Source organism: Bactrocera neohumeralis, chromosome 3 (genome assembly GCF_024586455.1).
Source record: "Bactrocera neohumeralis isolate Rockhampton chromosome 3, APGP_CSIRO_Bneo_wtdbg2-racon-allhic-juicebox.fasta_v2, whole genome shotgun sequence".
Taxonomy (NCBI): domain Eukaryota; kingdom Metazoa; phylum Arthropoda; class Insecta; order Diptera; family Tephritidae; genus Bactrocera; species Bactrocera neohumeralis.
In genome coordinates this window covers 1,598,926-1,613,576 of record NC_065920.1, presented here as the reverse complement: position 1 = coordinate 1,613,576, position 14,651 = coordinate 1,598,926, and the positions used below count along the sequence as shown (strand labels likewise).

Below are 14,651 nucleotides of genomic sequence, written 5' to 3'. Positions count from 1 at the left end.
CGGAATTCTGTCATAGTTGGAGAAATTTGATGAACACAATATTTTCATTATTATTTTCATACAAAACCAATTCCTATCGAGCGTATTGTGTGAAAGATTAAAGCCCACCGTCAACAAACCGATTGACCATATCAGTATGGCTTTAGACCTGTAAAACCAACAACTGACCAGATATTCGCTATGCGCCAAATCTTGGAAAAGACCCGTGGACAGAGGATCGACACACACCTCCTCTTCGTCGCTTTCAAAGCTGCTGCAAAGCAGATGGGTTTGGTAGTGAACGAGCGCAAGACGAAATATCTCCTGTCATCAAACAAACAGTCGTTGCACTCGCGACTTGGCTCTCACGTCACTGTTGACAGTCATAACTTAGAAGTTGTAGATAATTTCGTCCAACTTGGAACCAGCATTAACAGCAACAACAATATCAGCATCGAAATCCAACGCAGAATTACTCTTGCCAACAGGTGCTACTTTGGAATGAGTTAGGCAATTGAGAAATAAAGTCCTCTCTCGACGAACAAAAACCAAACTCTACAAGTCACTCTTTATTCCCGTCATGCTATATGGTGCAGAGGCATGGACGATGACAACATCTGATGAGTCGACGTTACGAGTTTTCGAGAGAAAGGTTCTGCGGAAGATTCATGGTCCTTTGCGCATTGGCACTACCAATACCACATCCGATCGAAAAATTAGCTTTATGAGATATACGACGACATTGACATATTTCAGAAAGTTAGAAGACAGCGCCTACGCTGGCTAGGTCAAGTCGTCCGAATGGACGAAAACGATCCAGCTCTGAAAGTATTCGGTGCAGTACCTGCCGGGGGAAGCAGAGGAAGAGGAAGACCTCCATTCTGTTGGAAAAACTTGGTGGAGAAGGACTTGGCTTCTCCAACTGGTGCCACATAGCAAAAAGAAGAAGCGACTGGCGCGCTGTTGTTAACTCGGCTATAACCAGTAAAGAAGAAGAAGAATTAATCACACCATTTTTCTCAGACTTTTTACATACATATATTTCTCTTACATTACTTTTCTACAAAAGTATGTCAAACACTATATGGAAATAACAGCAATGGCAAATTTCAAATTCATAAATTAATTTTAAACCGCAACCTACTTGCTAATCTAAGGATACTTTCAGACAATTATTTCATTGAAACTACAATTAAACATTTTCTTACACATGAAACAAATTAAATTCCATATCATCAGAATAGTACTTAAACGCATACAAATAAATACGCATATTACCGCTTACATATTGACAACGTCAACAAAGGAGTCAACAGCAACATTTCAACAGCAATAATTGAATGCAAAAACAATTTGCCACGCACTAGCATATCCACACAACACCCTTTACCCTCTGCTGTTGCGAGCGATGTCAACGCCAGCGGCAGAAGCATTTAGCCAGGAATATAACAACAATCCTCATTATAGAGCAAAGCTCCTACAATGGCGACATTGGCCGCTGAACGTAAATACAAACATATCGTGCCACCAATTTCGCTCAACTTAAGCAGCGAAGTGGCAATAACAACAATGCGTTACTGCATAGGAACATGTTGGAAATGTAATGGAACATTACACACTCAGAGCTACAATGAAATGTAAAATTTGAGTGAAACAGAGCGGTAAAGGTGTGGGCAAGACGGCGGCGTCGGAAGAAAAGAGTGTTGAAGTAATGTTCAAAAACCGCAACCGAAACGTTTACACTTCATAAATGCGACGACTTTTTTTCAACACAGAAAAACAAAATTTAAAAGAATTCCACAACACACGCTCTCTCCACTCACACTCGCATGCTGGCTGCTTGCTGCGAAACGAGTCAGGCGTTTGGAAAAAATATGTCTGCTGCAGTGCGGACGAATGAGAGGCCAACAATCGTTATAATGCGCCGACATTTTTAATTGTGAATGAATTATTACGAACAGGCTAGCAATCACCACCCGTTACCGCATGCTCCCACTCCAACATAACACAAAAATTCTGCGCCATTACCGCACGCTGCAGCAGCAACGACACTGAAAACTCATCGCTCATTCGGCTGAACCGCAGAGAGCCAGCAATCAACGCATAATCATACGGCAATGTTGTGCATTTTAGCTTCGCGAGACGTCTTCAATTGTTTGCGCTTTTTTGTTGTTTTGTTGTACGGTATGGCCCACTCACGCGCCAACAACACTTGCCACTTCTGAGCGGCGCTCTCGGCGTTTTTGGCCGTGCTTTTTGTAAAAGGAATAAAACGCTTATGAACCAGTGATAAAATGTAGGATGAAAGTTCTACAACAGCAACAAACACTCCTGCTTAATCTGCATATCTATAGAACGCGCTCGCTCTGACTTATGTGCAACGTAAAGCGGTGCATGTGTCGAGCGCCACTCACGTCAAACCATAGCGCGGCTTTTTTCTGCTCATTGCCTTGACGGACTTTTGTCGGTCTCTTGCTTCCAACTGAAAGTAAACAACTTCACAAGCAAACAATTTCGAATTGGATTTTGCTCAGCTCTGAGCGCACTTTACTTATTCTCTCCTACTTGGCTCTTTGTTGGTGTCACGCCTGCCTGTGTTTCTGCAGCCACACCGCTCGCACCAACAGACGATTACGCCAACTACCTACCCCCCAAACCAAGCAACAACGTTGTTGCTACACTACCACTTGAGTTGTTGTTGCTGCTTTGAAATCTCTAACCTCCCTTGAGCACATACATTTTTCCTCTTTCAGCACATCACTTTTCTCAGTCCATTTTTGTAGCCACCGTACCGTTTTTTCTAACATTCGTATCGGCATTGCCCCTGAGCAGTGCTGCATTGTTGTTGTCGCATTTTTTTCTCATTCCTAGCAAGAGTACGTGAGTTTGTGCACGCGTGTGTGCGTGCCCGTGTGTGTAATTTTCTCAACCTACCAGATACATCGCTCAGACTGGTTTGGACAGCGGCTGCCACCATTCGCCAGCAGCAACAACAACAACAGCGCACCGTGGCTGACGGCCTGTCTGACTACTGCTGGCGAGTTGTGCACCTTTCCTTGCCGCAACAAGCAGTCAGTTCGTCGTCGTTTGCCTTTCATTGTGCACACACCCGTTTTCGTCGCTCCGTACACCGTGCATTCGCCGTCGCCGTTGACAAAGCGATTTTCAAGTGTTCTTCCTACCGCCTTCGCTTGCTTGTAGGAGAATTGTATTTGTATACTTCGCGATTAAGTAGTTGCGTAGAAAACCATCTCACGAGCAGTCGAACGCGTCTTAAAGTGTGAACTCAGGGATCGCGAGAATTTGTTAAGCACAATCAAGTTAAAGAACACAAAGTGACACGACATTTACCCAAAACGCAGTTCAAAATTTAAACAAAAACAAGATATTCGCGTATTAAAGTGAAAAATATAATTATTACTTAATCTTATAAATTGTTGTTCCAAAAATGTGCTGATATTCGCAGAAACAAGTGCGTTCCGCCAGTGTTCATCACCGTTGGTACTTGAAACACTAACGTATTTTATATATCACAAAAGAAAACTTCTGATCCGGCAGCCGCTTTAGGCGCTACACTATCAAAATTAATTTTTCTCACACATCATACGCCCAGGCTGCCAAGATGCTAGTTGGCTCCCATCCATATCTCTGCAACGGCGTATTGCCGCCAACGGTACCGAACGCGGCTGCTGCTGCTGCCGCCGCCGCTGCAGCTGCCGCGGCCGTGGCCAATTCAAATGCCAACAGTCCAAGCCAGACTCAAACCACGGCGGCCAGTAAAAATGCCGCCGGTTCAGCGACCGACTTCTCGATAGCCGCGATAATGGCTAGAGAAGATGCTTCCAGCCGGGAGTCGTCCGTGCGCAGTGCAAGTAAGTAAAGAAGAGATATATAGAATAAATAAGAAAGTGCAAAAGCAGCTTTATGCTGTTGTTTTCGGAAGTCAGTCAAATTAAGAACTGCTAGGCACAATTCTATCATTAAATCTTCGTTAAAATCCCTATCGAGTAGGTGGAAAACGTTGTAAAATATCTGTTCGGATACATCCGAGCTCATTTTTTTATGTATGTACTTGAGCATTTTGCTTGGTGATAATTTAGATAATATTGTCAGGTGATAAGTGTCAGTACCAGTTCTGTGAGTAACTGACCTAAGCGTATGTATAAGTAATCTGAAAAACATATCCAGATTCATTGAACTTATGTCCTCAATTGCCGGCGGCTATTTATTTTATGAATAGAAATCTATGTGTGTACGATTAAAATTTGTACTCCTCACAAATTGTGAAAAGCTTATTGTTAACAATGCCTGAATTTTTAGCAGGACTTGTTTTAGTATGGCCGAGCACTAAATCCGGCTCGAAAGACCACCTGATTAAACTCAATGAAGAAACTTTAAACTCTTACCGATGGAATGAAAATATTCTCAGCTCAATTATTTTTTTTTATTTTGCGCCACGACATAAGGTCTATTATGCCCTCACCTCTGTCAAAAAGACTCACATAAGCCCAGCACACTGATGGATTCCAGAATACTGCTGAGTGCTATTGAGTTCGAACACCAACGAGATCAATTTTTTACCTATTGGTAATGGCATGAAGTGCTTTCTAAAAAAGACTATAGGCTTTCTACAATTTCCATGGTGGCAGATACTTCAGTTAAACACTCTTCTACTTTAAACATTATGTAAAAAGATTACGGGGAACCCTGCAATAGCTATATATTTCCTCCTTAATTACGAGAATAGCCAGAATTTATCTTCGTCCAAGTCCACCAAGCACCATCAATGACTTCCTCCACTATTATTAAAACGGGAGCCTGTAGTGTCAATATTTATTTATCACGTCGTGATAATTTTCCCCACAAGTGTACATTGGTAGCGCGCTCATTTAATCATTGGCATTAGAAATGTTGATTGGCAAAAAGCGTTTATTGAATTCAAGTGCTCATTTTACACGCTGCAAAGTGTTAATATCCGCCAGTCAATCACACATCCAAGACAACAACAAAAAGCGGCTAGCCTACATGGTCAGTGGCACACACACATGCACAAAAGCAATTGCCGCAATTGAGTCGGTGCAACGGCGCGCAGTTGCACATGTTTGCAGCACCTTAGTTAGTGCCTATGGGTAGTGTTAGATCTTGCAAATCAATGGCTAGCGAGATGATTTGGTCAAAACAGCAGACAAATGCTGGCGAGCAAAAAGACGACAGTCAATTATATTTGCATCTCTGAAAGGCTTTTGAAACTTTTCTATTAAAGATTTTCTCAACTTCTTGTTTATTGTTTGTTATTAGTTTTGCTGCGGCGCTATAAACAACCAGCTGACAAAAGTCCATAATTATGCTAATGACCTCAGCAAACACATTTAATTTCATCAAGTTTACTATCAGCGAATGATTGTGCCAGCGTGTGTGTGTGCATATAATTTATTTTGTGCATATAGATTTAAACAAAAATATGAATATATTCTGTCTGTCGCTAATGTTTGTGTTAATTTGTGGCATATGCTTGGAAGCGCCGAGCGCTTGAGTCGTAGCTGCCGGTTTCGGCATCGTTTTGTTGATATTTTTAATAAAATATGCATATTGTTGATGTGGTTCAAGTTGTACATCTGTATATTAAGCGGCTGATTAGCTCAATAATTAATAATATTATAATTTATTCGAATTGCTCACAGACGGACTTGGCTAATTGCATCGCCCAAGCTCATTCAGCATTTTAACACCTTTTGATTAAAAGCTAAATTCATATTGGCAATAAATTTCAAATTGCGATAAGCAATAAGAAAGCTAAACGATGAGCTGCTCTTCGGATGAAGCTAAACAAGTTAACTTAACTGAAAATCAAAAAGAGAAATGAGACTTTGAGATGAGAGTCACAGTTCGAAATATGGAAAATATTTAGGAGGCAGAAGACTCAATTAATGCAAAAATTGACTTAGCAAAGATTTTCCAGCTATTAAGACTTGAGATAATATTTCTTCCCGTTTTTATACAAAAATTTAAAAATATATCGAATTTTTTCATTACCTTCACTAATTTTTGAACTGCTGTAACTTTTTTTCAACTTCCTCGAATTTAATTTTTTTAGTTAAATGAAGCTTAGAGTCTCCCCTTTCACGACTGCAACGACATCTATTGACAAAATATGAAAAGACTTTTTCAACTACCCAATATGAAAAAAATTGATTTTGAAAATTCTTGAGTTGTGATTCTTTTGTAGTTAGTGTGGTGAGATAGATGGTTTTGGGTATGCAAAAATGTATAGTAAATGATTACATTAGGTATTTGTATAAATTATTTCTTATACTTAAATTTTCTGTTAATAATTTCAAATCTTTCATATTTTTAATTGTGTATTCGAACTAAAACTTTTGTGTTGAGCTTGTTTAGTCGAAGAGACCCAAATAGATATCGTCGTCTTCCTCTGACTCTGACTCCTTTTTTAGCTAAGACTACTATGATATGTAACTAGTCCGCTAACTCTAACCCTAACGGCGTCGGCTAGCTCAGTTATCAAATGATATGCAAACTAGACAATAACTGAATATTAATATGAGCGTTTTTACATTTGAAATTTAAATTGCTAAAATATGGCTATAAAAACCAATAATTTTGTTAACTGAAATTTGAACCTATATACATATACATACATATGTACAATTATAATTAATTTTTTCTAATTATAATTAACTTTTTTTAATAATTTAATTCTTTAATTATTTATCCAATTAAAATTAAATTAAAAAAAAATTAATTATAATTAGATAAATAATTAAATTATTGTATCAAAAATTTAAACAAAACGATGGCGAAATCGACAGTTACGACTCTAACTATAATTAATTTTTTTTTAAATAATTAATTAAATTATTTTTAAAAAAATTAATTATAATTTATATCTAAACATATAATAGATTTTTGTTAATAACGTTAAAGTCTTGTAAAATATGTTTTTATTTAGTTCGATTAAAAAGTGTAATTTTCAAAAAAAATATATTTTGTTATGAAAGCAATTTAATTGAAATAAAAACGCAAATAAATCGTAAACCGGATGATATTAAGATTGATTAAAATTCTAATCCCATGTTAAAGTCCTATTCAAATACTAAAAATACACCGCAGCATTTGTATCACTTTGTACCTCAACAACAACAACAACATACGCTTTCTTATACAAATTAGTAGTTTGTTGACTATAAGAACCGCCTGTGTTGATAAAGAAAAAGCTGAATTGCGCACTTTTGAACGGAGGTAAATCATGTCTCCAACTTTTTCTGCTCTAATGAACTTCACACCTTATAAAAATAGCAAAAACATCGAGCATTATTCATTTACGCAACGTCCACAATGCCTTCGTGAAACCGCGTCCACAGTCGCCTATGCAAAAGCGGCCATAAAACGCACTTAACTCGCGCACACATGCAGTTTTGCAACATGCAAAAACAAAAAAAAATATGTGAAAACAATAATTATCATATAATATTTGTTGTTGTAGTATTTTTATGTCTGTTGCTGACGTTGGTTTTTACTGCTATAATTAATGTTATTTCATCTATGCAGTTATTGCGTTTTTATTGTTGCTGTTGCTGTTGCCGTTGCCGTTGCCGTTGCCAGTGCATTTAGCACAATTATAAATAATTGAAATTTATATGACAGCAACAAGTGCAGTTGGCTTGAAATGCTGCTACACTTGACAATTTACCAAGTAATTAAAAGCGGGTAATCATTACTTAACGCTGCATTGATTTTCAGATTTTCTATACGTCGCGTATGCCTGTGTGTGTGTGTATTAAATGATATTTGTGAAGCGAAAAAATATTTAACAAATAGTTTTTTTAATGTTCGACTATTAATTTATAATTAAAAAAAAATTGTGTTTTCATTCACACTAACAAATTTAATATATTTTTAACTGCTTATACTTTTATAATGCCTTTAACCCACTTTTCGCTTTTCTCTCTACCGTTTTGTAGGTCCCATCTCTGTCGAGGATGAGGTGGACGTGGATGTGGTCGATTGCAGCGACTCGGAGGAGGCACCACCGGCGAAAGTGCGCCGCCTGCATCACAGTAACAGCCACAGCAACAACAACAACAGCAACAGCCACAACCATAATAACAGCAGCTCGTCCCAAAATCACCTAAACAGCAGCACAACCAGCAGTCAGGGCCGCTCCACACCACCACAATCGCCTGGCTCCGACACGGAGGAGCGCCTGACCCCCGAACCCGTACAGAAGACACCAAAAATCGTCGGCTCCTGCAACTGTGATGAACTCAAGCCAGTGCAGTGCCATTTGGAGACAAAGGAGCTGTGGGATCGCTTTCATGAGCTGGGCACCGAGATGATTATCACCAAAACCGGCAGGTATGTTCACGAAAAATACATTTTTGAAAGCATAATTTTACGAAAACATAAACTAGTATACTGTTTGGGGGCAGCTACGGCGTAACAATAGCTACATAGCTGGTGGTTAAGTGTCGCGGTTGGCTTCTCACACAGCCGCGGAGACATGTCCATAGTCCGAGCCGTTTAAATATTGTATGAGTCTTTATTACAAAGCTACGTACATGTGCATTTACAAATTGTACACTTGCGATCGGTTGTTGCATGTATTTTGAGCAGACATGCAAATGCTGCATTAGTGCGGTTTGTTGCCGCAACACGGGGGCACAGTCAGCGACCGCCGTTGCAACGCTTACACCAGCTGTAAAGCTGCAAACAGGCGACAATTCAGTCTGCGCGCTGCGCGGCAGCGTCATGTTGCGTTTGTGGCAATAAACACTCCACTAGACGCTTTTGTTGTGCAGCAAATGGTTCCTAATTCCGGGGGGAAATAAACTCCTTCGTTTCGTTTGCTGCATTTATTTGTATTTTCTCTGCGCTTATTTGCTTTATTTTATAACAAATTACCTTGTAATGTGAGTAGATTAACGGCAACGGATAACAAGAAAAATAAACAACAACAAAAAATACGATCAGAAGGTTTCGTGGTGACGGGTTCGCATGTGGCAACACATTTTAATCCTTTTCTCTTTCGAATTAATACACCAGCAAATAATAACGGCGGGAAAGTCACCGTAAGGACCCACCGCTGTGTGGTAAATGGTGCGCTAAAAGCATATTTCTTGTTAAACATTTTCGCGGCTGGAAGAAAGTATGCCCGAGTTGTGGCTCAGCATAAGACTCGATTTGAAGAAGTCAACTTTGACAGTGGAAATGGTAGAAAAACAAGCAAAAACATAAGTTGTGCGTAATGAGGTGCCATAGAGAACGACAATTGATGTGTTGCAATGAACTTGCAACATTTCAATGGTTCCACCGCAATTTCAGACACATATATTAGCCTGCAAGGCTCGTTCACACATTTCACACATATTCCACATCTTCACAAATATTTCCAACTTTCCAAGTAATTTAGAAAACAAAACCTAATTTTTGCAATTTTCTTCTAATAAAAACTACAAAAGACAATTGAAGGTTTCGAACACCAGCACCTTACATTTCCCAGAAACTGTGTGTGGGTTCTTCGCAGAGCAGTCTAACCCGGATTGCAAAAAAGTGCCAACAGTTGGTGTGCCACACAAATGTCAGAATATGGAACAGGACGAGGTGTTGGCTCCTACATGTCCCGAACAATCAATCTTGCCAACAATAATTGGCCGGTACCAATGCTCTTAGCCGGATTCTGGAATGCTTAGGGCGTTGCAATTGTCAACAACAGCAAAAACAACGGCAGGCGCATTATTTTCCTTTTCATTTTCACTTTGCTCGCATTTTTGTCTTTTTGCTTTGCTTTGTTTGTGTATTTTGCATTTTGATTTCCCGAAGACAGCAAACGACGCTAGGGGGTCGGTCGTGCGATTTTTATGTCCAAGTAGTTGTGTGCTGTCATAAAATGGATCTCTTTTTTCGCTGACCACACACGCAACGCATAAACCAGTTACACAAACGCAACAACAACTAGAGCGTGTGTGTGTGGCAAATAGGAGCGCTGGTTGTTGTGCCACTAAGCAGGAAGCGAAAATCAACGCTGCTCTGCTGTGCTCTGCTTCGGCGGCCATCGCTGCGGCAGAGCATGTGACAACCGCAGCCACGCAGGAGCGAAACAATGAGGCAACCACCGGCCACTTTCGCAAAACGCACACTGCGACGCAACTTGTTTATTGGCAACACGCAGTTAGACGCACACACACACACAACCGCATGCAAATGTGCTGCTGTGTTTCCTGCGTTCACATTTAATGATATTGTAAAAATCACACCTAACAATCAGGGCGGTCCCGTAACGAATTCAACCATTCACTTCGCCGCTTCATCCCCGATGACACGACGCACCGCGCCACACCGCGCCCTCACACGCCAGCCCGGCTGCGTCTGTTTCTGTATTTCTGTTATTGTCGCTTCAGTTATGTCATCTAGTGCATGAGCACACACACACGCAAGCCCAAATTCAGCAAATCAGCTCAACCGTGTTGCCATGCTTGTTGTTTTTGTTATCTTCGCTGCTGCTGCCTGCACTGTGCAGCTAAGTGTTTGTATGCGGTATTAGGACCATTAAAACCGCAGGATACTTGCCAGTTGTCATTGACTTCTTGGCGTGAAGGCAGACAAACACACAGCACACAAATCGTGAACAAAGAGCGAACAACAACAGCAACAACAATAACAAAGTGGCTTGAAGAAAAAACGCCTCAATTGAGTTTGTTTACAGCAAACAAAGGTGTAAGGCATAATGGAAACACAAACAGCGCAAAGCAATGGAGAAAATCCCCATAAGATGGTTAAGAGTAACAAGGGTACAAAGAAGTGTACAGCGGGATGTGTAATGAGCAAGGCGAGGTTGTGTCGCTGTGCGTAGGGGGAAAGGATTTAAGGCATAAATTTAAGGATTTTCGCGCAGACAAACAGGCATAGCAGCAATAGTGGCCCGGCCACCATTTAGGCCTTTCACAGACAGTGTGGCAACCTGCGGTGCCAGCGACTTGGGCGACTTTGCCCACACATTTCGATTTTATCGCCTAGGCACCTAGGCTTATGCCCCGCTCAAACGAATACGAATACATTACTCGGCAATAAAAATCACAGCACTCCGCTGCTATAAAACATAGTCATATCTTTATTATATATAGATATTTGTGCATGTGTATGTGCGTATATCATATTCTCGACACAAAAGCGATTTTTCATAATTGTGCATGTTTCATTAATTCTTTATTTATTTTTTACTCTTTTTTCATAGGCGGATGTTCCCCACGGTACGCGTCAGCTTCTCCGGACCGCTGCGACAGATCCAGCCTGCCGACCGTTACGCCGTGCTACTCGATATCATACCGATGGACTCGAAGCGTTATCGCTATGCGTACCATCGCTCGGCTTGGCTAGTCGCCGGCAAGGCTGATCCCGCACCGCCAGCGCGCCTCTATGCGCATCCGGATAGTCCATTTAGCTGTGAGGCGCTGCGCAAACAGGTTATCTCCTTCGAGAAGGTGAAACTAACTAATAATGAAATGGATAAGAATGGACAGGTGAGTGTTGTGCTGAATCACTACAAAATCTATATGTACTTATGAATAGTTGAATAGTATCTTGTTGCTGACATATGCGAGGTTTGTTGTGCAGTTGTAGTTTAACAAAAATGCTGTCTCGCGCGAACAGAAAGCAGACGTTCAAAAAATATAATAATAAAATAAAACAGAATATAATTTGTATGGAAAATTCAATAATTCGCAGTCCAAATATAAACATTTCATTAAAAGCAATGTAAGAATATTCAGCCATACTTAAATACTTGCTGCATTTCAAAAGGAGAATTTAAAATTCTGTTCCGCAAACCAAATAAAGCGCCATTTCTGTTTTTTTGCGCAGTCCGCAACCCCTTCCATCAAACGACCATTTTATTTACTCCACGTGTTCGCTGCTGAGTGCTTCTCCAACAAGCTATTTCAGCTACACACAGGCCACAGTGCTCTGTGTAGAGTTAAAAACGCGCATGCGCGCTCTCAGACAACTGGAAATAATACTTAAAACAGCACAACAATTTTTACCACCTACGAACATACTATACTTATTGCACAACTACAATACTAACTTTCCAAAATGTTTTTGCTTTTGCTTCCAGATTGTTTTGAACTCAATGCACCGCTATCAACCGCGCATTCACTTGGTGCGCCTCAGTCATGGCCAAAGCATTCCAACAAACCCCAAGGAATTGCAGGAACTCGACCACAAAACCTACGTTTTTCCCGAGACCGTCTTCACGGCAGTCACCGCATACCAAAACCAACTCATCACCAAACTGAAAATCGACTCCAATCCCTTCGCCAAAGGTTTCCGCGATTCGTCACGCCTCACCGACTTCGATCGCGATCCCATGGAAGCTTTGTTGCTGGAACAGCAACTGCGCTCACCGCTGCGTCTCTTCCCCGACCCGTTGATGCAACAATTTGCCGCACAGCAAGGCGTCGATCCCACCTCGATGGCCATTTTCGAAAAGGCCCGCCAGCATCTGCAAATGTTCGGCGGCAACTCGCCGTACGCTCAGCTGATGATGCCACAAATGTATGCACAGCAGGCGCCACCACCGCCCGGTCTCGGCGCATTCCATATGTTCCAACAGCAATGGCCGCAACTGACGGCGGGCTTCCTGGCCAGTGCCAATCAACAAGCGGCCGCCGCCCAAGCAGCCGCCGTGCAGGCGCAAGCACAAGCGCAGGCCCAAGCACAGGCGGTCGCTGCAGCGGCTGCAGCCAACCGCACTCCACCACCACCGCCAACGGCATCCACACCGTCGTCAACCTCGTCGGGCGGTTCGCCTTCGCCCGATATGCGGCCGCGCCAGTTCCAACGCTTCAGCCCCTACCAAGTGCCCCAACAACAACAACAGGCGATGTCTATGCCACCGCAGACACGCAGTCCACACAATTAAAGTGTTGAATGAATTTCAATTTTCGTTGTTGTTATTGTCATTAGTGTGCCGAAATCAGTATTATGGGGAAATCAATGGCTCAGCTCAAGCTGAGGAGTTCATAAGCTAGTGAAGGAGATCGTTAAATTATTGTATTTGTAATTTATTATTATCATTCTTTAAGTAGTTAATTAGAATTGAAAAATTCGCTTTTTGTTGCTTTGAGCGGGTGTCAACGAACGCTCATGACCACGGTTGCATTGTGGGGCTCGGGTACGCCTGGTATGAACTCGCTTCGTTAACTCGGCTTTTGTAAATTTTGTTTTCTAAATCATATCAAGTCTTGTGCAAATGTTTGGGAAGACATCATGGCGAACATGTGGCGCCCACCCTGCAGTCGGACGTGATACCTTGTAAATCATAATTTCCTTCTATTGCCTAAGCTATTTGTAAGTTTCTGCGGAACATGTTGTTCGTTCAAAAACGTATCTCAGTGTGTTTAGAAATATGGGCGAGCCGCGTCCACGCTTTTCTATAAGTTGTAAGCAAACAAATATTAATAAAAATGTGTGTATAACTGCTTAACAGCTGCTTAACGGTATTGTAACTACTACAAGTATAGAGGTATTGAGTAATGATAATTAAGTAAATTAAATTTAGTTGCTTAATTAACAAATACAACAAAAGCAAAGTGTTTATGTGTAAATTATGTAAGCTTCTAAGTAAATAAAAATAAATATATAGTAATTCCGTATAGAAAAAATGCAAAAACAACATATGTGGATCCAAGCCCATTCAAAACCAAATCAAACCGAATAAAAAATCATTAAATCATTAAAAATTATTTTGAAAATAAGTGTGTTATTTAAAATTGAATATCATTTAGTTGAAAGTTTTCAAAACTTTTTGAACTTTTACTTATGTATATTCATAAAACCCTTTAATTCCAATAGTGAAGGTTAATATTAAGTTATTTAGAGTTATTTGGCTTTCTCCATTCTCAATTTCTCTTATTTTTATAGCTGCAATCTTCCCAGCAAACATTTCTCAAATAATTTATACAAACTACGATGTAGTGCTGTTACCCTGTAAGGAAATTGTCCCATTGTAAACGAAATATTGGGTCGTCGAAAAAGTCTTTTTGTATTTCTAATCAGACTCCAACTTGTTTTTTTTATATTATAATAATAAATTTTGATCGACCACTTTTTGCCATTTTACCGTTAGAGACATTATTCCATCAGTGTAAATCGAAATTTCCAGAACGGAAGCGAGCGAACCATTGCTGTGCTACACGAACTGCGTGGCATTCTTCTCTTTTTTATACAAAAATTTCCAAATATAGCGAATTTCTTCATTATTTTCACTAATTTTTGAGCAGCTGTAACTATTTTACAACTTCCCCGAATTTAATTTTGTTTGGTTAAATGAAGCTTAAAATCTCATCTTTTCAACACTATATGGTATGACACAATGTGATTGGTAGCACTGGAGATATGCGAAAAGACTTTTTCGACTACCCAATATAATGGTCAATGTCCTAGTTTACCCCAAGGGATCTACTTCGAATTTCATTTGGAAAAATAGTAACCTAAATCTGAACTTTTTTGCAATTTTCTAAGCAGTTCATTACAAATAGCATTGACTTTGACACTAAGTCTAGCTTTAAGTTGCAAATAAAGGCCTCTACTACATTAAAAATTTACTTTATTATTGTCTAAATAAAGATTTATTTTATTTTCATCAAAATTTTTATGCT

At 40.2% G+C, this 14,651-nt stretch overlaps 1 protein-coding gene across 1 annotated transcript; it reads left to right on the top strand.

Moving 5' to 3' along the window:
• The first annotated feature begins 2,987 nt into the window (after positions 1–2,987).
• LOC126752811 (T-box protein H15) lies at positions 2,988–13,736 on the top strand. The gene is made up of 4 exons (XM_050463799.1): positions 2,988–3,851; positions 7,959–8,352; positions 11,228–11,513; positions 12,107–13,736. Exons 1-4 carry the CDS (start codon positions 3,602–3,604, stop codon positions 12,911–12,913), a joined length of 1,737 nt encoding a protein of 578 aa, XP_050319756.1. The 5' UTR covers positions 2,988–3,601; the 3' UTR covers positions 12,914–13,736.
• The last annotated feature ends 915 nt before the right edge of the window (positions 13,737–14,651 follow it).